At 46.3% G+C, this 26,026-nt stretch overlaps 1 protein-coding gene across 5 annotated transcripts in view; it reads left to right on the forward strand.

The window, feature by feature from the left end:
* fip1l1a (FIP1 like 1a (S. cerevisiae)) overlaps positions 1-26,026 on the forward strand; it is a 139,521-nt gene that overhangs the window by 55,554 nt on the left and 57,941 nt on the right. For 3 of the 5 annotated variants that reach the window (XM_072496770.1, XM_072496767.1, XM_072496771.1), the window contains exons 9-10: positions 18,880-18,985; positions 22,656-22,821. In XM_072496770.1, coding sequence (XP_072352871.1) covers positions 18,880-18,985; positions 22,656-22,821 — 272 coding nt within the window. The remainder of the gene's footprint in view (positions 1-18,879; positions 18,986-22,655; positions 22,822-26,026) is intronic. The other 2 variants (XM_072496769.1, XM_072496772.1) reach the window with 1 other exon arrangement.

Consider the following 26,026-nt stretch of genomic DNA (forward strand, 5'->3'; position numbering starts at 1 on the left):
TTCCTGTTATTCCTTCCAAAATGAATCACCTCACACTTTTCTGCATTAAACTCCATTTGCCACCTCTCAGCCCAGCGCTGCAGCTTATCTATGTCTCTCTGTAACTTGTAACATCCTTCCGCACTGTCCACAACTCCACCGACTTTAGTGTCATCTGCAAATTTACTCACCCATCCTTCTACGCCCTCCTCCAGGTCATTTATAAAAATGACAAACAGCAGTGGTCCCAAAACAGATCCTTGTGGTACACCACTAGTAATTGGACCGAAGTCTGAACATTTCCCATCAACCATCACCCTTTGTCTTCTTCCAGCTAGCCAATTTCTGATCCAAACTGCTAAATCACCCTGAATCCCATGGCTCCGTATTTTCTGCAGTAGCCTACCGTGTGGAACCTTATCAAACGCTTTACTGAAATCCATATACACCACATCAACTGCTTTACCCTCATCCACCTGTTTGGTCACCTTCTCAAAGAACTCAATAAGGTTCGTGAGGCACGACCTACCCTTCACAAAACCGTGTTGACTATCTCTAATCAAATTATTCCTTTCCAGATGATTATACATCCTATCTCTTCTAAACCTTTCCAAGACTTTGCCCACGACAGAAGTAAGGCTCACTGGTCTATAGTTACCGGGGTTGTCTCTACTCCCCTTCTTGAACAAGGGGACAACATTTGCTATTCTCCAGTCTTCTGGCACTATTCCTGTAGACAAAGATGACTTAAAGATCAAAGCCAAAGGCTCAGCAATCTCCTCCCTAGCTTCCCAGAAAATCCTAGGATAAATCCCTTCCGGCCCAGGGGACTTATCTATTTTCACACTTTCCAGAATTGCTAACACCTCCTCCTTATGAACCTCAAGCCCTTCTTGTCTAGTAGCCTGAATCTCAGTATTCTCCTCGACAACATTGTCTTTTTCCTGTGTGAATGCTGACGAAAAATATTCATTTAGCACCTCTCCTATCTCCTCGGACTCCACGCACAACTTCCCACTACTGTCCTTGACTGGTCCTACTCTTACCCTAGTCATTCTTTTATTCCTGACATATCTATAGAAAGCTTCAGGGTTATCCTTGATCCTACCTGCCAAAGACTTCTCATGTCCCCTCCTGGCTCTTCTTAGCTCTCTCTTTAGGTCCTCCCTAGCTAACTTGTAACTCTCGAGTGCCCTAACTGAACCTTCATGTCTCATCTTTACATAAGCCTCCTTCCTCTTGACAAGTGTTTTGACTGCTTTAGTAAACCATGGTTCCCTCGCTCGACCACGTTCTCCCTGCCTGACAGGTACACACTTATCAAGGACACGCAGTAGCTATTCCTTGAACAAGCTCCAACCGATGCACCCGAAGTCTTGCCTCATCACATCATAATTGCCTTTCCCCCAGATACAACTCTTACCCTGCGGTATGTACCTATCCCTTTCCATCACTGAAGTAAACGTAATCGAATTGTGGTCACTATCACCAAAGTGCTCACCTACCTCCAAATCTTACACCTGTCCTGGTTCATTACCCAGTACCAAATCCAATATGACCTTGCCTCTCGTTGGCCTATCTACATACTGTGTCAGGAAACCCTCCTGCACACATTGGACAAAAACGGACCCATCTAAAGTACTCGAACTATAGCGTTTGCAGTCAATATTTGGAAAGTTAAAGTCCCCCATAACAACTACCCTGTTGCTTTCGCTCCTATCCAGAATCATTTTTGCAATCCTTTCCTCTACATCTCTGGAAATTTTCGGAGGCCTATAGAAAACCCCTAACAGGGTGACCTCTCGTTTCCTGTTCCTAAGCTCAGCCCATACTACCTCAGTAGACGAGTCCTCATCAAACGTCCTTTCTGCCACCGTAATTCTGTCCTTGACTAACAATGCCACCCCTCCCCCTCTTTTACCACCTTCCCTGAGCTCACTGAAATATCTAAACCCCGGCACCTGCAATAACCATTCCTGTCCCTGCTCTATCCATGTCTCCGAAATGGCCACAACATCGAAGTCCCAGGTACCAACCTATGCCCCAAGTTCACCCACCTTATTCCGGATGCTCCTGGCATTGAAGAAGACACACTTTAAACCACCTTCCTGTCTGCCGATACACTCCTGCAACTTTGAAACCTTACTCATGACCTCACTACTCTCAACCTCCTGTATACTGGAGCTACAATTCAGGTTCCCAATCCCCTGCTGAACTAGTTTAAACCCTCCCGAAGAACATTCGCAAATTTCCCCCCCCAGGATATTGGTACCCCTCTGGTCCAGGTGTAGACCATCCCGTTTTAAGAGGTCCCACCGACCCCAGAATGAGCCCCAATTATCCAGAAATCTGAAACCCTCCCTGTAGCCACGTGTTCAACTCCTCTCTCTCCCTATTCCTCGTCTCGCTAGCACGTGGCACGGGTAACAACCCAGAGATAATAACTGTTTGTCCGAGATCTAAGTTTCCACCCTAGCTCCCTGAATTCCTGCCTTACATCCCTACCCCTCCCTATGTCGTTGGTACCTATGTGGACCACGACTTGGGGCTGCTTCCCCTCCCACTTAAGGATCCCGAAAACACGATCTATCCCCCTAACTATGGAGCCTCCAATGACTAATGCTCCACTCCTGTCCCCCCTTCCCTTCTGAGCAACAGGGGCAGACTCTGTGCCAGAGACCTGTACCCCATGGCTTACCCCTGGTAAGTTCTGGTCCTGCCCGAAGTTGGAGAAATTTTGAATGTCGTTCTTCAGCACCATGTTGGCAATCTTGCTTGTGGATTTACAGCCCTGTCCCCTGGGGGCCATATTCGAGATTCAGTCTTGACAGAGATGCAGATGTTTTAGCCTTTGCCTTGTTGATCGCTTGCAGGCAGGTCCTGTTGGGGTGGTGGAGATAAGTTTCTCTTCCCGGTACCTCAGCGTGGCTGGAGTATTTAATGGAATTCTTGCACTTGGAAAAGGTGAAATTTGCCCTGGAGGGGGGGGGGGGGGAGGTGAGTGAAGGGTTCCATACAATATAGGGTTTGGTTTATACTACATTTCAATGAGCTGGTTCCCATCAACTGCACGGCGGGAGGGGAGGGGGCGGGGCAAGGTGAGGAGGTTGGTTAGGGTTTGGCGGCAGGAGGGCAGATTTGGGGCTTTGTGTTGGTTTTACTTTGTAATATTGTTTTTAAACATTAAAATGTTAAAAATTGGAATAAAAATACATTTAATAAATAGTACATTGACATAGGGAACAAGCAAGGTTTCCATCATCAAAAATAACAGAAGTACAAAAAGACACTAATAGTTCAAATGAGGACTTTCCTCACCCATAATGAGGACTTATACAGCCATACTCACCACCTCCATTCAAACCATCTACCCACCACCCTGCTGTTGCACTACAAGTGAAGGGAACCTAAAAAAAATGTACTCATTCAGTGTAAAAGCAAAGAGTTGGGATATAGAAGAGGTGGTCGGGACGGGGGTCCCCCGTCTGGGGGACTGGAGGGTGAGGGAGACATGGACACGGGACTGGCCCAGAAAAGGAGATGGCTAGTCGGCAGGGGGGCGGTTGAGAGCCCCTCCAATCCGGCTGATAACGTGGAACGTGAGGGGGCTGAATGGGCCGGTGAAGAGGGCCCGAGTGTTCGCGCACTTAAAGGGACTGAAGGTGGACGTGGTCATGCTCCAAGAGACTCACCTGAAGGTGGCGGACCAGGTCAGGTTAAGAAAGGGATGGGTAGGACAGGTATTCCACTCGGGACTGGACGCGAAGAATAGAGGGGTGGCAATATTAGTGGGAAAGCGGGTGTCATTTGAGGCCAAGACTATTGAGGTGGACAATGGAGGGCGATATGTAATGGTGAGCGGTAGGCTGCAGGGGACGTGGGTGGTGTTGGTAAACGTGTACGCCCCGAACTGGCATGATGCAGGATTCATGAAGCGCATGTTGGGGCACATTCCGGACCTGGAGAAAGGACGCTTGATAATGGGAGGGGACTTCAATACAGTGTTGGACCTAGCACTGGACTGCTCCAAATCAAGGACTGGAAAGAGGCCGGTGGCGGCCAATGTACTTAGGGGGTTTATGGATCAGATGGGGGGAGTGGACCCATGGCGGTTTGCAAGGCCGCAGGCCAGGGAATTTTCTTTCTTTTCCCATGTACACAAAGCCTACTCCCGGATAGATTTTTTTGTTCTGGGCAGGGCGCTCATCCCGAGGGTGGAGGGGACGGAGTATTTGGCCATAGCCGTTTCGGACCATGCCCCGCACTGGGTGGAACTGGAGCTGGGAGAGGAGAGGGACCAACGCCCACTGTGGCGGCTGGATGTGGGACTGCTGGTGGACGAGGGGGTGTGTGGGAAGGTGAGGGGGTGTATCGAAAGGTACCTGGAGACCAACGACAACGGGGAGGTGCGAGTAGGGGTGGTATGGGAGGCGCTGAAGGCGGTGGTCAGGGGAGAGCTAATCTCCATTAGGGCTCACAGGGAGAAGACAGAGGGCATGGAAAGGGAGAGGTTAGCGGGGGAGATTTTGAGAGTGGACAGGAGATACGCAGAGGCCCCGGAGGAAAGATTACTTGAAAAAAGACGATGGCTCCAGACGGAGTTTGACCTGTTGACCACAGGGAAGGCGGAGACACAGTGGTGGAAAGCGCAGGGGGCGACCTATGAGTATGGGCAAAAGGCTAGTCGGATGCTGGCACACCAGCTCCGTAAAAGGATGGCAGCGAGGGAAATAGGGGGAGTCAAAGATGGAAGGGAAGCCACGGTTCGGAGTGCGACGAAAATAAACGAGGTATTTAAGGCCTTCTATGAAGAGCTGTACAGATCCCAGCCCCCAGCGAGGGAAGAGGGTTTGAGACGATTCCTAGACCAGCTGAAATTCCCGAGGGTGGAGGAGCACGAAGTGACTGGTCTGGGGGCACCAATTGGGTTGGAGGAGCTGAGCAAGGGTTTGGGGAGCATGCAGGCGGGGAAGGCCCCGGGGCCAGACGGGTTCCCGGTGGAGTTCTACAGGAAGTACGTAGACCTGTTGGCCCCGCTATTAGTGAGGACCTTTAACGAGGCAAGAGAGGAGGGGACCCTGTCAGAAGCGACAATTTCGTTGATACTAAAGCGGGACAAGGACCCACTGTGATGTGGATCGTACAGGCCGATCTCGCTTCTTAATGTGGATGCAAAGTCGTTGGCAAAAGTGCTGGCCACGAGGATCGAGGACTGTGTCCCGGGGGTGATTCATGAGGACCAGACAGGATTTGTAAAGGGTAGGCAGCTAAACACCAATGTGCGGCGGCTCTTAAACGTGATAATGATGCCATCGGTGGAGGGAGAAGTGGAGATAGTGGCAGCTATGGACGCGGAGAAGGTCTTTGACCGAGTAGAGTGGGAATACCTCTGGGAGGTGCTGCGTAGGTTTGGGTCGGGGGAGGGTTTATCAGTTGGGTTAAGCTCCTTTACAGAGCCCCGGTGGCGAGTGTAGTGACGAACCGGCGGAGGTCGGAGTACTTTCGGCTGCCCCCTGTCCCCCCTGTTGTTCGCATTGGCGATCGAACCATTGGCCATGTCATTGAGGGAGTCTAACAAATGGAGGGGGGTGGTCCGAGGGGGAGAAGAGCTTCGGGTGTCGCTATATGCGGATGACCTGTTGCTGTACGTGGCGGATCCAATGGAGGGGATGGTGGAGGTCATGCAGACTCTTAAGGGAGTTTGGGGAGTTTTCGGGCTATAAGCTCAATGTAGGGAAGAGTGAACTCTTTGTATTACAGGTGGGGGACCAAGAAAGAGGGATAGGGAACCGACCGCTGAGGAGGGCGGAGGGGAGCTTTCGGTATCTGGGGATCCAGATAGCCAGGAGCTGGGGGGCCCTATATAAACTGAATCTGACGAGGTTGGTGGAGCAAATGGAGGAGGATTTTAAAAGATGGGACATGCTACCGCTCTCGCTGGCGGGTAGAGTGCAATTGGTCAAAATGGTCGTCCTTCCAAGGTTTTTGTTTGTGTTTCAGTGCCTTCCCATCGTGATCACTAAGGCCTTTTTTAAGAGAGTAGGCAGGAGTATTATGGGGTTTGTGTGGGCGAATAAGACCCCGAGGGTTAGAAGAGGGTTTCTGGAACGCAGTAGGGACCGAGGAGGGTTGGCGCTGCCAAACCTGGGGAGCTACTACTGGGCAGCAAACGTGTCGATGATCCGCAAGTGGGTTATGGAGGGAGAGGGGGTGGCATGGAAGAGGATGGAGATGGCATCCTGCAAAGGAACGAGTCTGGGGGCGTTGGTGACGGCACCGCTGCCGCTCTCGCCGACAAAGTATACCACGAGCCCGGTGGTGGCGGCAACGCTAAGGATCTGGGGCCAGTGGAGACGGCACAGGGGTGCAATGGGAACATCGGTGTGGCCCTCGATCAGGGGTAACCATCGGTTTATCCCGGGGAAGATGGACGGGGGGTTCCAGAGCTGGCATCGGGCGGGGATCAGAAGAATGGGGGACCTGTTCATTGACGGAACGTTTGCGAGCCTAGGGGCACTGGAGGAGAAGTTTGAGTTACCCCCGGGAAATGCCTTTAGATATATGCAGATGAGGGCTTTTGTAAGGCGACAGGTGAGGGAATTCCCATTGCTCCCGGCACAAGAAATTCAAGACCGGGTGATCTCGGGCGCATGGGTTGGGGAGGGTAAGGTGTCGGAAATACACCAGGAGATGAAAGAAAAAGGGGAAGCGCTGGTAGAAGAGTTGAAGGGTAAATGGGAGGAGGAGCTGGGGGAGGAGATCGAGGAAGGTCTGTGGGCGGATGCCCTAGGTAGGGTTAATTCCTCCTCCTCGTGTGCCAGGCTCAGCCTGATACAATTTAAGGTGGTTCACAGAGCTCACCTGACGGGGGCGACGTTGAGCAGGTTCTTTGGGGTAGAGGACAGATGTGGAAGGTGCTTAGGGAGCCCGGCGAACCATGTCCATATGTTTTGGTCATGCCCGGCACTGGAGGGGTTCTGGAGGAGAGTGGCGGGAGCAATATCTCAGGTGGTGAAAGTCCGGGTCAAGCCAAGCTGGGGGCTAGCAATATTCGGAGTAGTGGACGAACCGGGAGTGCAGGAGGCGAAAGAGGCCGGCATTCTGGCCTTTGCGTCCCTAGTAGCCCGGCGAAGGATCTTGCTAATGTGGAAGGAGGCGAAGCCCCCCAGCGTGGAGGCCTGGATAAACGATATGGCTGGGTTCATAAAGTTGGAGAGGATTAAGTTCGCCTGGAGAGGGTCTGCGCAGGGGTTCTACAGGCGGTGGCAACCGTTCCTAGACTATCTCACGGAGTGTTGGAGGAAGGTCGGTCAGCAGCGGCAGCAACCTTAGGGGGGGGGAAGTCTTGGGGCGGGGGGGGGGGCTGCCTGGGGGGGGTGGATGAGCAAGAGATAACATGAAGAGTTGGGGAAACTGGCACGTACGGGAGACAGCCAGTGTACAAAGCTGTGTAAATATACTATTTTGCTTTGTATATATCTTGCTCCGCGCAATTTCTCGTTTCTTTTTTTTGTTACGGGGGGGGGGGGTTTATTGTTTGTAAGGGGGGAAAATTGTGTTAAAAACTTGAATAAATATATATATATATTTTTTTTTTTAAACGGGAGGAGTCGTGTATCTGGGAAATAAATTTGGAAGCAGACTGGCACCTGAGTAGATTTGCCAGTCGATGACATGCTCTGTCCCAGTGTTCAGGAAAAGTCTCCGTTGACCGTTGTAACATGCGCACCACGTTATTGGTTGAGAATAAATTGAGAGTGGAGCGGGGGAGCAATGGAATATTGCCAATCTATTTCTAAACTTGAATCCACTAATTCAATTTTCTGTTTGATGAGATATGCATTATGGGAGATTGTTTCCTCGAAGGACTGCCTTAAGGGTCTCCCACAATATTGAAGGGGTGGTGGCATCCAACTTATTTGTTTATAATTCAGCTGTCTGTGATGGATATAGACTTGCAAAATTTCCTGTTAAATAATAGGGCTGTATTGAACCTCCATTAGCCTTGGGTGTAAGAACCCAAGTCTAGGGAATGGGGTGCGTGATCTGATATAACAATGACCGAACATTCAGCGACTCCTACTGCGGGGAGAAGAGCTTTGTCTCGGAAATAATAGTCAATACATGAATTAGTGTGATGGACACGGGAATTATAGGAGAAGTCTCTTGTGCCTGGATTTAGGAAACGCCAAGGGACCATGCATCCCACTTGAGTCATGAACGAAGAGGGAGCCGTGGAAACATCAGAAGGGGCAAGGGTCTTGTACGATCTAACTTTGGGTCCAAGACCAGTTCAAGTCCCCTCCGAAGATAAGATGATGGGTGTCCAAACTGGGAAGGGAGGATAGAAGCTAAGTGCTAAATTTCGTGCCATCCCAGGTGGGAACATAAACATCAACAGGCTACAGAGGTTTGAAGAAGTATGTCATTTACTATTGTGTACCGTCCATCAGGGTCTGAGATTACATTTGAGGGGGAAAATTAGACCATCTTGTTTTATCAGAATCGCCATTCCCCTGGACTTGAAAATCCGGCCAATCCATGCTTTGCGTAGTCTGGTGTGATCTTGAATACAAAGATACATTTCTTGAAGGAATGCCGCGTCTACATTGAGGGTTTTGAGATGTGCGAACACCCTGGAGGGGTTTACTGGGCCATTTAACCCCCTAACTTCTAATCGGGGCTCCATACTGCCATGAACGCTGATACTGATCATGACTATGGAAGATTTTACAAGAGAATGAACAAGTGGAGAGGTAAGGAATCAAAGCCCTGAGGGTCTATGGCATCATGAGACTGGTCAAATGTAAAGAGAATACTGATTACTGTCAACATCACTTCCAAACTGCTGGAACAAAAACTCAACAGTAAGATGATAAACTTGTAACTAAAACACATGATTCAAATTTAAGCCCGTCAACAAAAATAGGGGAAACAGCAGGCATTTTGCCTTGTACGACATCCGTTAACTAATCAACCTTGTTGATACGGTATTGCCCCAATGAAGAAATAAAAAAAGGCCCTACTTAATACGCCATTCGATGGTTGCTCATTCTAACTGCGTGGTGGGTGCAATTGTATAAAACAATCATCTGAGTATGCCCTTGATTCGAGCATATTAAGTGGCCGACACGGGTATTAAAGAAAAAAAGAGATAGGATAAGATACCCAGAAACAAACATAACACCAGTTGAACAATCTTTCAAGAGTCACGTTTATGCCTCTGTAGGAAGGAGTCTACCTCACTTGATGCGTCAAAAACAGTCTTTTCCGTTGAAAGTGATTCAAAGACCGGCAGATTAGATCATCCCAAAGCCAATTCCATTTTGTACAGCATGGAATTGATGCTGTTAAATGCAGCTCTCCGCTTAGCGAGGTCCATGTTCAGCTCTTGATGTATCTGAATAGGGTGGCCCCGGTAGCTGAAGTCACGGAGTTCTCTTGCCCATCAAAAGACCAATTCTTTGTCTTTGTAGCTGTGGAACTGGGCAATGATGGCTCGTGGGGAGTCACTTGGGCGAGGTTTCTGTCGAAGGGTACAGTGGGCCTGATCCAGTTTAAAGTTTGGATATAAACTGAGTAGTGGTGGGGCCTTCAGACCCTTCTGGTAACCCCACAGTTCGTAGGTTCTGCCATCTGAACCAGTTGTCCAGGTCATCAATTCTATTTCGCAACGCCATTTTCTCTTGACTTACCGCAGCCAGCTCAGGCTCGAGTACATTAATCCTGTCGCTGTGATCAGAGAGGGTCATCTACATATCCGTGATGGCTAGGCAAGTGGAGTCGAGGGAGGATCAGATGGGGACCAGCGCCAGCTCCAGCGAATTTTTCGGCTCCAGAGCTGAACTTCGTCGAGAGTTGTTCAGCTCGGTGATCAGAATTTTGATAAGTGTTGGATGTTAGAGCGCTGGAGAGGCAGCCGGCATCTTGGTTGGGTCTGGATCGGCATTGGTATCTGTTTCAGTTTTTGGCCAAAACACTTTTCTCTTTTTGGCATTCTTGCAAGAAGTTTGTTGCTTACTCAGCCTCAACAGTCAATTTGTGGCGCGATAAAAGGGAGAAAAGGCAAGAATGTCGGGGGAGCTACCACGCAAGCATGCTTCACCTACATCGTGCAACTGGAAGTTCTGCGGTGATCTTTTCTTTTGGGTAATGTTATTGCAATCTATGGATATATTTTACTCAACTTGATATTCAATTTATAATGTTCGCGAGAATTTGTGTTGCTGATAGGAAGCATGCTTTTCTGAAGTGTGATGGAACTGTCAACTTCTTTCTATTCTCTTCCCAGTGCTGCCACTTTTCCAACAGAAATCTGTATTCCAGATAGTAAAAATCAGTATTTGGCAGCAAAATCAGTATTTTCATTTCACTGATAAAATGCCCACCAATCCGCTTTATGCCTTTTTTGCACAAATCTAAAACATGAATGTAAAGTGCAAATCTCATGCTTTTACATGCATGTACATCATCATGAGTGGGTGTTTTAAGTTTCAGGCATTCAGTACATCTTAAGAATGAAAACTGTGAACAAAATATTCACCTTTTTACTTGAAGTTGTACACCAGTATCAGAGCTCCGTTCAGCCTTACTGACGCAGCTCTTTTGCGTCAAACAGTCTTGCAATCAACTGCTTTCATGTGAAATAATCCTTCAAACTACACTACATCTTAATTTCAGAGATTACCTCTGCCTTGTTTGGGGATGTGTATGTAGCTTTTTTATACTTATCAAGCAGTTTCACATTGAATTGCATGTTGTGGCAGCACTGTCCTTTGGTTTGAGAGTAAACCTTCTGGGTTAAGAAGTCAGTGTCTTCATTCCTAAACTGGGCCAAAGTCCATAGGACATAGGAGCAGAATTAGGCCACTCGGCCCATTGAGTCTGTTCCGCCATTCAATCATGGCTGATATGAACTCAGTGAAGTTCTTCCTGACCAGACTGATAATGTGTTTATCTTCGGCATTAATATGCGCGATTGACCAGTCTGCCAGCAAGATTTTTGGAAGATGACGCTACTTCAGCTCACCGGTTGATTTTCCCCTCAGTTGGGAGATATCCACCCAAACTTTGTCTGATCGTTTTGTCTAATGCAGTACCTTCCAATGTGTCAACCTGGATTTGAGCAAATTCCACTTCTATTCCTGAACATCTTCCGTTACATGGAATCGCTTTGCAAAGTAACAAACTGATGTAAAGTTTTCCTCCATCCTCCCACCCTTGGATTTGCCACTCTGGCATGTAGCAGCAATTTGTCCTGAAGGGGAAATTTCATGGTCACATAGTAACACATTGCAACATAGTACTTTCGTACTGATGAGTAGAAGTTACTCCCATCTTGCGTGGTGAGATGTCCAGTCACAGAAACTGACTGGCTTGTTGACCAACAATAAGGTCTTCATCGGACGTCTGATTGCAGTTGTCCTTGTACATGCAGTTAGCAGGCAATGTAACACTAGAAATTGCTGCAGGTTTCACAAGGCAACAAGTCCTGAAGAAAGTCAAGTAACTTCTGATGTATCTTGGGAGCTTCTACTTGGAGCTCTAGAATGAGCCTGTTGAACTTTGGAAGTATATATTGAAGAAAGACACAATACAGCTTGTTTCTGTTACAAAGCTTTGCATAAATCCCAGCAGCTTTGCCTTGGGATGGCTGTACTGTTGTATTAGCATCAGGGTTGCTAGCTGTGGGAGACTTCTTGTTTCCTGCACTTGAACTGCTGCTGTTTCCATCTTTCTTACCATGGCCAGTCTTGCGACCATGCACAATGGAAGCAGTTTTCTGAACAGATCCTGCACTGGGCTTTTTGGGTCTCACTGTTGCAGGGACCTGTTTCCTGACAGCAGCTGAAACCAGGCAACCACTCTTTGCTTTCACAACATGAATGCTGTTTTTTGTTCCTGCAAACAATGTTCTTATTGTAGATGATGTGCTACATGTAACATTACCACGTGTGTGTGCGTGCGTGCCTGTCCAAGGAGACCAATCTGATGAAGACATGTTTCAGTATTCTGTGAATTTCCACATTGCACATTGTTTGTGTTTCCTCAACCTCTTTGAGGCGCTTGGTAGACTTTCCAAGGTAGTGCTGGACTGGGACAAGCAAGTCCACTGGAGACGATGGCAACTGACCTGCCGCTTTCTCTGCAGCTACATGAAGAAGGTGGATTGGATTTTGTTTATTGTCACGTGTAACAAGGTACAGTGAAAAGTATTTTTCTGTGAACAGCTCAACAGATCATTCAGTACATGAAAAGAAAAGGAAATAAAAGAAAATACATAATAGGGCAACACAAGGTACACAATGTAACTACATAACACCGGCATCGGGTGAAGCATATAGGGGTGTAGTGTTAATGAGGTCAGTCCATAAGAGGGTCGTTTAGGAGTCTGGTAACAGCGGGGAAGAAGCTGTTTTTGAGTCTGTTCGTGCGTGTTCTCAGACTTTTGTATCTCCTGCCCGATGGAAGAAGTTGGAAGAGTGAGTAAGCCGGGTGGGAGGGGTCTTTGATTATGCTGCCCGCTTTCCCCAGGCAGCGGGAGGTGTAGATGGAGTCAATGGATGGGAGGCAGGTTTTTGTGATGGACTGGGCTGTGTTCACGACTCTGAAGATTTTTGGGATCTTGGGCCGAGCAGTTACCATACCAGGCTGTGATGCAGCCAGATATGATGCTTTCTATGGTGCATCTGTAAAAGCTGGTAAGAGTTGATGTGGACATGCTGAATTTCCTTAGTTTCCTGAGGAAGTATAGGTGCTGTTGTGCTTTCTTGGTGGTAGCGTCGACGTGGGTGGACCAGGACAGATTTTTGGAGATGTGTACCCCTAGGAGTTTGAAACTGCTAACCATCTCCACCTCGGCCCCATTGATGCTGACAGGCGTGTGTAAAATGTTTTGCTTTCTCAAATCAATGACCAGGTCTTTAGTTTTGCTGGCATTGAGGGGTAGATTGTTGTCGCTGCACCACTCCACTAGGGCACAACATCGTGGGCTGAAGGACCTGTACTGTGCTGTACTGTTCTATGTTCTCAATCTCCCTCCTGTATTCTGACTTGTCGTTATTCGAGACTCGGCCCACTATGGTCGTATCATCAGCAAACTTGTAGATGGAGTTGGAACCAAATTTTGCCATGCAATCGTGTGTGTACAGGGAGTATAGTAAGGGGTTAAGTACGCAGCCTTACGGGGCCCCAGTATTGAGGACTATTGTGGAGGACGTGTTGTTTATTCTTACTGATGGTGGTTTGTGGGTTAGAAAATCGAGGATTCAGTTGCAGAGTGAGGAGCCACGTTCTAGGTTTTGGAGCTTTGATATGAGCTTGGCTGGGATGATGGTGTTGAAGGCGGAGCTGTAGTCAATAAATAGGAGTCTGATGTAGGAGTCCTTATTGTCGAGATAAGGACTCTAGGGGTGAGTGTAGGGCCAGGGAAATGGCGCCTGCTGTGGACCGGTTGCGGCGGTATGCGAATTGCAGTGGATCAAGGTGTTCTGGGAGTATGGAGATGATGCACTTCATGACCAACCTCTCGAAGCACTTCATTACGACTGAAGTCAGGGCCACCAGATGCTAATCATTGAGGCACATTGCCTGTTTCTTCTTTGGCACCGGTATGATGGTGGTCTTCTTGAAGCAGGTGGGGACATCTGAGCGCAGTAGGGACAGGTTAAAGTTGTCCGCGAACACATCTGCCAGCTGGTCCGTGCAGACTCTGAGTGCACAACCAGGGATCCCGTCCGAACCCGTCGCCTTCCGAGGGTTCACTTTCAGGAAAGCCAAACTGACTTTGGAAGCTGTGATGGTGGGTATGGGTGTGTTATGGGCTGCTGGGGCACTCAACAGCAGATCATTGGTTTCCTGCTCAAACCGAGCATAGAATGCATTGAGTTGATCACGGAGGGGTGCGCTGCTGCTGGAGATACTGCTCGGCTTCGCTTTCTAGCCCATTATGTTGTTTAGGCCTTGCCACAACTGCCGAGCGTCTGTAACGCTAGTCTGTGACTCTAGCTTGGTTTGATATTTTCTCTTGGCATCTCGGATGGCTTTGCGGAGGTCGTACCTGTATTTCTTGTATCGGTCAGGCTCGCCTGACTTGAATGCCTCAGACCTGTCCTTCAGTAGGGAGCCAACGATTGAGCCATGGTTTCCGGTTGGGGAGCGTACGTACTGCTTTCTTTGTCATGCAGTCGTCCACACATTTGCTGATGAAGTCTGTGACAGTGGTGGCATACTCATTTAAGTCGGTCGCCGAGTTCTTAAATATGGACCAGTCCACTGTTTCCAAGCAGTCACGTAGGAGCTCTGCTGTTTCCCCGGACCAGCACTGCACGACCTTCTTAGCTGGATTCTCCCACTTGAGTTTCTGCTTGTATACCGGGAGAAGGAGCACCGTCTTATGGTCTGATTTCCCAAAGTGCGGTCGGGGGATGGAACAGTAGGTGCCCTTGATTTTTGAGTAGCAGTGGTCGCCGGAATGTGGCGACTAGGGGCTTTTCACAGTAACTTCATTTGAAGCCTACTTGTGACAATAAGCGATTTTCATTTCAAGAGTGTTGTCGCCCCTGCTGGGACAGGAGATGTGCTGGTGGAATTTTGGCAGTACACTCAGTTGGCTTTGTTGAAGTCCCCGGCCACAATGAACAAGGCCACCGGGTGTTCTGTTTCGTATTTGTTTATAACTGTGTCCATTTTCTCCAGCGCCGCCTTCACTTCTGCCTGGGGTGGGATGTAGACTGCTGTGATAATGGCTGCAGTGAACTCATGTGGAAGATAGTATGGGTGGACTCACGTGGAAGATAGTATGGGTGGCACTTCACAGCCAGGTATTCCAGGTCCGGGGAGCAGTGGGTCGCCACATCCAAGCACCAGGAGGAGTTGATGAGGAGGCAAACCCCTCCACCTTTTGCTTTGCCTGATGATGCGGTGCGATCCGCCCGATGAATTGAGAAGCTTCAGGTTGTATGGCCCATGGATATCCAAGAATTAAAATATCCGTGTTTTCTTTCTTCGCAAAGGAAGTCCATCATTGTATACTCTCATCATCTCTGCTGCATTGTCTGCAGAAAAGCATGTCACGTTTTTCTTAGGAATTTGGGGCAGCACGGTAGCACAGTGGTTAGCACAGTTGCTTCACAGCTCCAGGGTCCCAGGTTCGATTCCCGGCTTGGGTCACTGTCTGTGCGGAGTCTGCACGTTCTCCCCGTGTTTGTGCGGGTTTCCTCCGGGTACTCCGGTTTCCTCCCACAGTCCAAAGATGTGCAAGTTAGGTGGATTGACTGTGCTAAATTGCCCTTAAGTGTCCAAAGAAGGTTAGGTAGGGTTACAGGGATAGGGTGTGGGGATCGGGTTGAGGCATTGTCTTGGGTAGTGTGCTCTTTCGAAGGGCCGGTGCAGATTCGATGGGCTGAACGGCCTCCTTCTGCACTGTAAATTCTATGATTCTATGAATGTTGTTTTCCTAAAGAACATTGTCCAGAAGTTGGGAAAATGTTTTTGCCGCTTGATCTCTCATTCGCTGTCGCTGTTCCAAGTAGCATATTGATCACGCTGTGCGCACCTGCATCAAAGAACCAAACCGAACAATGATAGGATAGAGTTGTTCCTCCGCACCACAGTCAGAACTCTCATCGGTTGAGGTGGAGAACTGGGTTTGCCTGATTTCTCAAGGTTGTCACTTTAGTCTTGGCAATTGCTGTTGATTGGACCACGTGAAGCAAACTTAGAAACAATTGAACTGTCCGGAGACATCACTTTCACAACATCAGTCAAATGATCGGCAGCAGAAAATACCACATTGTCCTCGATCTGGAAATGTCATCAAAGTTCCTGCTCTTTTGACTGAGTAATCTTTCTGTTGCATAAAAGGTCTGATGCCGTGGGTGCTTTCTGAAACATGTGCCATTACATGATGTTTCTTGGATCGCATATATGCCTGCATGTCATTTGCTCCTCTGTGAGCGATGCTGAAGTCCGATGAGCAGATGTTACATCGTGCAGTGCATTCATAGAATCATAGAATCCCTATCCAGTGCAGAAGGAGGCCATTCGCCCATCGAGTTTGCACTGGCCCTTGCTCCGATAGAGCACCCTACTAGGCCCAATCACTCCACTCCTAACCCCGTGACCCCACCTAGCTTTTGGGGAATTAAGCATGGCCTGCACACTTGACTGTGGGAGGAAACCGGATCCGGCACCCGGAGGAAACCCACGCAGACACTGGGAGAACGTGCAAACTCCACGCAGTCACCCGCGGTCAGAATCAAGCCTGGGACCCTGTCGCTGTGAGGCAACAGTGCAAACCACTGTGCCACCATGCCGCCATATTCATCCTTTCTCGATTGTACAATAAAGGACCATCTGGATGTATAGTCCTTCCTGAAAGTCTGTTTTCTGGATTTAGCACCAGATAATGAAGTCAGATCGCTACTCAACATTTCCATGGGCTTTTCTTCCAATTTGACTAAGCTGTCAGTACAAAAGACGAACAGGCTTGAACTGATGCCTACTGGTAATTCCTATACAAACAGCCCTGCTGTGGCTAGCTTCCTCCCCATTTGACTAAGTCAGAACAGAACAGCTGACAATAGTGGATAGCGAAGGCACTAGAAAGCGTATTCTATAACAATGCAGCAGGGTTTAAATTACCCATTTATGTGTTTATAAATGATTTCGGATGGACTCCTGATTCTCAGAGCACAATAGAACCAATGGCTACCTCCCTAATAACTACCAAACATTTTAAAATTGCATCACCTCACACCATACAATTCCAATGCTGTGCAGGCCCTCGATGTCGATGATCTACACGTATGATTGACCCTCGACGTGATTTTTCCCCCCCCCCATCCCAATAAAGGGTTGTACTGGGACCTCAATGCAAGAGCGCAGGAAGAGATGAGGGATGAGAGGGGGCAGAGTCACCACGTGAGGCCAACCGTCTTCCAGCAGCAGCCGTCGCCAAGGAAAGCAGCAGCTACAGCGAGCAGCAAATAGTTTCCAAGAGGAATGGATTCACTTGTAAATCAGCTCCTCTTCTCCCCCCACCCAAAACAAAGCCAGCCAGCCCTTTGCAAGGGTATTTTAAAATCCCACACACTGCTCAGAAGGAGAGTAATTTAAGCAAGAGGGGTATTCTCCTCTCTCTCTCTCTCTCTCTCTCTCTCTCTCTCTCTCTCTCCTCTCTCCCCCATACCCCTCTCGTTTGAGCGGTGTGTGGGATTTGACCAAGTGCTGCTGTGAATTCCAACGTGAGAAATCATATTGCCGTATTCAAGCGGAAAATCTGTGCCAGTTGGCAGCGCTGCCTTCCCCTCTGACAATCTGGAGGATATTTTATTATTGTGCAGAGGTTCAGGAGGGCCAAGAGCTTGTGAAACTATCATGATGATACGGTTTAGAAAGATTTGTGATTTAAGATTTCCACTAAGTATTTTGATATATCACTCCCTCCGCCCCGGCCACCGCCTTTCAGCTATTGATTTTGTCGCTTCCAGGACTTTACTATTCCAATGCTCTCCTGACTGACCTCTCATTTTCCATCCCCATGAACTTCAACTTCTCCAAAACTGGTACAATAGGATACAGGAAGCAATTCCCCCTGTTCTCACTGACCTACATTGGCTCCTGATGCAGCCATGCCTCACATTTAAAATTAGAATAGAATAGAATTTACAGTGCAGAAGGAGGCCATTCGGCCCATCGAGTCTGCACCGGCTCTTGGAAAGAGCACCCTACCCAAGACCACACCTCCACCCAATCCCCATAACCCAGTAACCCCACCCAACACGAAGGGCAATTTAGCATGGCCAATCCACCTAACCTGCACATCTTTGGACTGTGGGAGGGAACCGGAGCACCCGGAGGAAAGCCACGCACACACGGGGAGAACGTGCAGACTCCACACAGACAGTGACCCAGCCGGGAATTGAACCTAGGACCCTGGAGCTGTGAAGCAATTGTGCTAACCACCATGCTACCGTTTCTCTCCACATGTGCCGTTTCTCTCCACATGCGACCTTCACTTCACCCCCCCACCACCCACTCTCTCCTTTTATTTGTTTCTTAATACCTTCCTCTTTCTGGTCAAACTTTTGTTCTTCTGTCCAAACATCTTTCCTATGTGTCAGATTTTGTTGGCTAACTTTGGTGCAGCACGGTAGAACAGTTGCTTCACAGCTCCAGGGTCCTAGGTTCGATTCCCGGCTTGGGTCACTATCTGTGCGGAGTCTGTGTGTTCTCCCTGTGTCTGGGTGGGTTTCCTCCCACACTCCAAAGATGTGCAAGTTAGTGGATTGGCCAAGCTAAATTGCCCTTTTGTGTCCAAAAAGGTTAAGTTTGGTTACAGGTATCGGGTAGCGGCATGGGCTTGGGTAGGGTGCTCTTTCCGGGGGCTGGTGCGGAATCGATGGGCAAAATGGCCTCCTTCTGCACTGTAAATTCTATGATTCTATGCAGCACCTTGTGTTAGTGCATTAAAGGCACTCTAAACATAAGTTGTTATACCAGTAGTGGTCAGGAATTAAGTGATCAGAAACAGTTGCAGAAAAAGTGTAATTAAAATATAGAATGCATTTCAGGAAACCATTAAAACAGACATTGTAAATGGGTTGGGGGAAACTTGATCACTTCTGGAGGAAAAAGAGGATGGAGAGTTTTTACAGAAAACTGACATTGGGCTTGGTCTAAAGAGAGCTGATTTGTTGATCCCAATGACTTTTATTTGGTATTTTGAAGTATATTCTTTCCAGATTGCTATTTTGAATGAATGAACATTACTGCTGTTTTGAATCATTGTTTTGCTTGCATAACATTTTAATTTTAATTTAATATAGCAATGTTTTACTGTTTTATCAACTAGGCTATGTTTGTTGCCACTGCCTTAATCTATAATCTTTTTTTCAGAAGGCTGTCTGGGTCCATAGAGGTTATTGGAGGTCAGTTAATTACTATTGCTCGTGTGGAGGGGCGACGTCGCGACAGGGGTGGAGCCGATGAAAATGCCATCCAGGTATGTCAGTACTTGTGTACAATTTGATGTTTTACCCAAGTCACCTGAAGTATTTCAGGGGAATAATGGAGGTTACTTTCTTAAAATTCTAGTTTCATCATGTGGATGGAATAAATCAAATGATTACCTATGTAAGAGAAAGTCTAGCCATGAGTACGTTTTAAAAATGAAACCTACAAAACAGTTTCGAGAGCTTGAACTGTGATTTTTATTTGAATATTTTTGTTGAGAGTGGTAAATTATGACATTGGTTGTATATCAGGAAAGGTTTGCAGTTGTTGAAAATCTCAGGATGTACGCCATTCTGTAAGTGTCCTGCTTGAACTTTCATTCTTTTGCCTAATTGATAGTGAAAAAAGGAAGCATTGTGTCATAATTTGATGCAGAGTTCAGGGAGTGAGTAAGTTATTAAATCTAGCATTAAAATTCAAAATAATTCCAGCTGTTTCTCCACATTCAGTCTAACTGGTCCATGCTTTTTTTTTTCTCTTTATTCTTGGCACGGGCAACATTTGTTGCTCATCAATACTTGGAACTTGCTAAGAGGCAGTTGAAAAGCAGCCACATGTAGACCAATAAATTTCCATCCCTAAAGTATATTAGTGAACCGGATGGGTTTTTATGACAATCGATGATCGTTTCATGGTCACCATCTCTGAGGCTAGCTTTCAATTCCAGATTTTATTAACTAATTGGAACTCCACCATCTGCTGTGGTGGGATTTGAACCCGTGTCCCCAGGGTATTAGATTATTAGTCCAGTGACAGTACCACCACATCACTGTCTCTGATATTTATTGCTGGAATTTATGTTCCATATTAACTCATCTGCCTTTCCTCAGCTAGTCCATCAGCATACAAAGTCTGAACTTAATTGAATAATGGTAAATGCAGTAGTTTATAGCGATTTTGTAAGAAATAGGAGCAGCAATAGGCTATATGACCCAGCCAAGCCTGCTCTGCCACTGAGTGAGAGCTTGACTGAACCATCATCAAGTCCCCTTTTCCACCTTATCCCCATATCCTTTGATTTCCTTAGTACCTAAAAAGAGCCATCCAGCCCTGTCTTGAATACATTCAACGACTGAATTCAAAAGATTCACAACCCTTGGAATGAAAATGAATTCTCCTCGACTCACTCCTAAATGGTTGATTTCTCCCCCCCCCCCCCCCCCCCTCTTCGATTCTCTATCCATGGAGACAGCCACATTTGCCCTGTTAGGCCCGCTAAGAATTTTATGCATTTCAATGAGATCACCTCTCACTCTTCTAAATTCCAGGGAATATAGGCCCATTATACTTAGCCTCCCCTCCCAGAACAGTTCTCTACACCGGAATCAATTTACTGAACCTTTGTTTCACCCCACTAAGACATATAACGTCCCTTGGGTATGGAAATTAAAACTGTACACAGTACTCCAGGGTGGTCTCAACAAAGACCGATGTAATTACACCAAGGTTTCACTGCCTTATACTTACTTTCAATAAAGACCCATATACCAGTTGCTTACCTAATTGTTTATTGTACCCTGTATGTTAACTTGCTGTGGTTCATGTATAAGGACATCATAATCCTGCTACATACCAACATTTACTCGTCTCTTTAGGGGAGGGGGGGGGGGGCAGTGCATGGGTGTAGTGATAATGTCACCTTGGCGAGCAATTCAGAGGCAGCTAGTGAAATTTGAATTCAATTAATAAATCTGGAATTAAAAGCCAGTAATGGTGACCATTATCATTTGTCATTAAAACCCTTCTGGCTCACTAATGTCTCCTTTCCTGGTCTGGCCTACACATGATTCCAGACCGACAGCAATGTGGTTAACTGTTAAGTTCCGTCTGAAATGGTCGAGCTAGTCACAAAGGAATGAAAATGGCCGTACGGCACAACGTTAACCCAGGCATCCGAAATTACAACGGCACACCCAGCCCTGTTGACCCTGCAAAATCTTCCTTACTAACATCTGCGGCCTGTGCCAAATTTGAGAGAGCTGTCCCACGGACTAGCCAAGTCATTCTCGCTGAATCATACCGTACAATATCCCAGACATCACCATCCCTGTGTACGTCTTGTCCCACTGGCAGGACAGACACATTGGAGGTGGTGACACAGTGTACATAAGAGTTGAGAGGGCATTGCCCTGGGAATCCTCAGCATTGACTACTGACGCCATGAAGTCTCATGGATGAGGTCAAATATGGATAAGGAAACTACCTGCTGATTACAACTTACTACCCATCTCAACTGATGAATCAGTCCCCTTCCATGTTGAACACCACTTGGAAGAAGAACTGACGGTGGCAAGGGCACAGAATGTACTCTGGATGGGGGTTCCAATGTAACACCATAACTAACCAAGCTGGCCAAGTCCTGCTAGACTGGACTAGTGGCAGGTGGTGAATGTACCAACAAGAGGGAAACATCTACTTTAACTCATCCTCCCCAAGCTACCTGTCGCAGATGGATCTGCCCATGACAGTACTTGTAGGAATGACCACCGCACACTCCTTGTGGAGAGAAAAGTCCCATCTTCATATTGAGGATACCCTCTATCACGTTGTGTGGCACTTCAACCTTGTTCAATGGGATAGTTTACAAACAGATCTACCAATTCCTGACTGGGCATCCATGAGACTCGGCAGCAGTAGAATTGTATTCAACCTCAATCTGTGACCTCAGTTTGGTTTGTCCACTCTAATATATGTAGGTTCAAACTCCCCATGATTATTGCATTACCCGAGCTTCATGCTCCTCCAATTTCTTGTTTTCTACTCCATCCAACACTGTTTACACTTGGTTACTGTAAGCCATCCCCCACTAGTATTTTCTGCTCTGTTATTTTGTATGGATGGATTCTTCATTCTGATTTTCTGGACTAAGATCCTTTACGCACAATTGCTTTAACCACATCTTTTATTGTCAGGACTGCTCCGCCTCCTTTTACATTTTGTGTCTCTTTTTTAAAAAGTCAAATATCCTAAAATATTTAATTCTCGGCTTGGTCACCATCCACCCACATCACAGTAATGGCTATTGAATCAAAACCATTTATTGCTTTTTGTGCAATAAATATGAATTCATCTTGAATTTGGATCCATATTCCGATATGGGAGCTTTTATTTTGGCTTTTTGCTATTTTTCCTTGATAGACCTTTGTTGCTTATGATCTCTTACCACTGTCAAATTCCACCCTTCATGACACATTCTACTGGATTTTACCCAAATGGCTACTCTGCTGTATGATCTGACTTTTCTCATTAGGCTTGAGAATTTACCCCTACCCAGAACCTTCCTCCTCCTTGTTAGTTTAAATTTTGACAGTATGCTGACAATACTATTGAATTGACCTTTCTGTATCTAAATGAAGTTGATCACTAGAGCAAAGTGCAAAGTTGCAGCATCAACATGTGAGGGCTTTACTTAAATATTTTCTTCTACTTTAAAAATGCAGCATGGTTCATTGGCCTCTTCACTCCTATTCCTTTAACTGTCCCATTAAAGCTTTGAAGAAATGCATGTATAGCTGGCCTTAATAACTAACCAATTAGCTTTGTCAAATTCATATGATTAAATATTTGATTTCATAATTCCAATATCTTCTTTCTAGGTTTGATATAACCTTTCTGAGTGCATTTAATACTGAATTGAATTGTTTTATGTTTCCTAAAAGGTTCTTGGAGACCACGCAGTACCAGAATTTAATAACAATGTCTCGGCAAAACGTCCTCCATTTATGCCTCCAGGAGCACCTCCACCTCATTTGACTGGACCACCTCCCCCATTCCTACCTCCTCCACCTCCTGTCAATACTGGACCACCAATTCTTCATCCACCAGGTCAGAATTTATTTGACATGGATAAACACCTTTTCAGTTTGGAATTTAGTTTGTGTCTCCCACATATTCCTCAGAAGTCGAACATTTTGGATCCTAAATGCTGCCTAGAATATGGGCCTGTACTAAGGCCCCCCCACCCCCAGGCCGCCCCCGGACCCTTCAACGGCGAGGTCCCGCCAGCTCAGAGGATGTTAGAACGGCACCGGGGGTTCTCGGATTTTTTGTGACGGCTGTTCGGCCCATTCGGGCCGGAAAATCGGCGCGCCGGCCCAGGCTGGAGAGTCGGCGTATACCCCAATAGGCGACGGGCCGACCACACCAGTGCTGATGCCGCTGATTCTCCGCTCTGCAGAGATCGTGGCGCAATTCGCGCGGCACCGTGCCGATTCTCCGACCCGTCGGGGAGTCGGAGAATTCCACCCAAGGTATTTTCGATGTAACATGCTTGACCTTCCCATGACATTTGTTTAATAAAGTAATTTCTAAGTTTATTTCAATTTATCCTGTTTCTGGCTCAAAATTCCAGGTCTTCGTATTGGGTGGGAAAAATTTGACTCCATTCCCTTGGCCTAGTTTCATTGAAATCTGATATTCCAAGCCAACAATTAATTAGCCAATATTCCAAAGAATCCGGTTTTAAGCAGGTGGGTGGGATCCCATTTTTTGATTTGGGTACTGTTTCAGTACCTTGTTTTCAAAACTGATAGTCGAATATTATCCAGAACCAAAACAAATTGAGCCGTTGTGGGAGTCTAACTGACTTTATTTTGAAAGTACTTTGCACCCTCCATTTGTTACTTTCTCTTTCAAGAAAAAGCTCATTGAAAATGCATGTTGATAGTGGTTATGCTCTAGAGGAACAAATGAATAGTGCTGTGTAGAATTCATGAATTCCCTGCAAATTTTGTCAGTATTTTCAGCACTTTCATTTGACAGCAGATTTTCTTGGAGAGCTTCAACCGATGGAATCATATGCAACTTGTGATTTTGTGATTACTGTAAGGAGAAGTACCAATTATAAACCCAAGGCAAGAAAACAAATGAGAGGGGATCTGCTCGTGGTATATAAAATACTGAAAGGGATTGATAAAATAATATTAGAGCAAATGTTCCTCCTTGTGGGGCAATCTCGAACGAGAGGTCACAGATATAGGTTGAGAGGCGGGAGATTTAAAACTGAGATGAGGAGGAGCTGCTTCTCGCAGAGGGGTTACTGGGTTATGGTTATGGAGATAGGGTGGAGGTGTGGGCTTGGGTAAGGGTGCTCTTTCCAAGAGCCGGTGCAGACTTGATGGGCCAAATGGCCTCCTTCTGCACTGTAAATTCTATGAGGGTGGTGAATTTGTGGAACTCGCTGCCCCATAGTGCGGCGGAGTTTGAATCGTTACATGGTTTCAAGAAGGAGATAGATATATTTGTGATTTTAAACAAATGGGTTAAAAGGACATGGGGAACAGGCAGGGAGGTGGATTTGAGACCAGGAAGAGATCAGCCATGGTCTGATTGAATGGTGGAGCAGGCTTGAAGGGCTGAATTGCCGACTTCTGCTCCTAATTCCTATGTTCCTATGAAACACATTTATTTTTATAAATACACAGATTTGGAATGAAAAACATGAAGAATGCTAAGATTTCATTTTTCAACAAAAAGGTTCACCTATTTAATGCACCCTGTATTTAGTAAAGCTTAGGAACCTGACGCTCCAAATCGGCATCTGCTGATAAGTTGTATACATTTGGCTCATGCCTAGCTGTACTTTAATTGTGCTGTTTCTCGTGCTTAATCTTCAAAGCATTTTCTAAAATAGAACTTAAAATCTGTTGGGTTCAAGGAAAACGACTGCTGTTACCTATGAATAGTATTCCTGTGCCAAAATCTTTAAATCACTACAAATATAAAACATCCTGTGGAAGACTCTTTGAAATCCTATATTAAACACAGCACCGCTTAATCAAACTTTATTATTGTGATGTCTAAGTTTTAGCAATTTTTATTAAGTACATTTTTTGCTTTTATATATGTATATATTTTATAACTTTTATGGAAGAAATTACATATGTTTCACCTATAGTGGGGTTGTTTTATTTTGTTGTATTATTTTACTGTTGTGCAAGTTGAAATTCTTTTGTTTTGCAAATATAGAGACCGTCTCCCCAAATTTAAAAATATAGTGTAGCCTCCCTTTTGCAAACATTGGAGTCCACCAGAAGTGAAGATTTAGTGGATGTGTTTTGCAATATGTGGGTTTGGTTGCTTATGTCAGACCCAATTTGGATTGCAAAAGTTCTGATGGGGACTTGCTTGCAGACTTTTGTCTTTTTTCTCACTGGTGCTTATTATAGTCAGGTTGAGGGTTATAGCTGCACAGCACATCAGTACTGAATATCTTTGAAAATGTCAATCGGGCAGCACGGTGGCGCAGTGGTTAGCAGTGCTGCCTCACTGCGCCGAGGTCCCAGGTTCGATCCCAGCTCTGGGTCACTGTCCATGTGGAGTTTGCACATTCTCCCCATGTTTGCGTGAGCTTCGCCACTACAGCCCAAAGATGTGCAGGATAGGTGGATTGGCCATGCTAAATTGCCCCTTAATTGGAAAAAATGAATTGGGTACTCTAAATTTTTTATTAAATGTCAATCACTCTTAATTCGATCAAAAGTTTCTATCTAATCTTTGTGCAATGGATGAGTTTCATTAATAAAACTACTGCAGCAATAAAATTAAACTCCCATCAGTATACCATGCCAATTATGCTGAATTAATTTGGATGCATTGTAAAAAATACATTTTAATTCCTACTACAGATGAGTGTGCGTGTTTATTTTAATTCTATTATCTTCCATAGAAGTGTTGGCCCATTTCTGAAGAACCCCGGGGAAGCCTGTTTTGCTTTTTTTTTTTTGGGGGGGGGGGGGATCTGTGTAAGGAGTGGATCATTTCCCTTGGCTTAGTTATTTAGTAAGCATTGGTTTGAAATGTATGCTGAGCAGTTCAAGTAAAAGATAAAGATGCTGGTCACCCATAAAATCAGCAGCCTGAACAGCTGTTCTTGAAGTATGGTCATTGGCCAATTTTGATCTGCTTCAAAATTTGATTTTTTAAAAACTTTATTTACACAGAAACAAAGCTGCAAACTGCATTAAATAACACACAACTGGAAACAAAAAAAATATTTTTGTGAGTTCAAAGTGCATCCTCTTAATATCTC

The sequence above is a fragment of the Scyliorhinus torazame genome, chromosome 3 (genome assembly GCF_047496885.1).
Source record: "Scyliorhinus torazame isolate Kashiwa2021f chromosome 3, sScyTor2.1, whole genome shotgun sequence".
Lineage (NCBI taxonomy): Eukaryota > Metazoa > Chordata > Chondrichthyes > Carcharhiniformes > Scyliorhinidae > Scyliorhinus > Scyliorhinus torazame.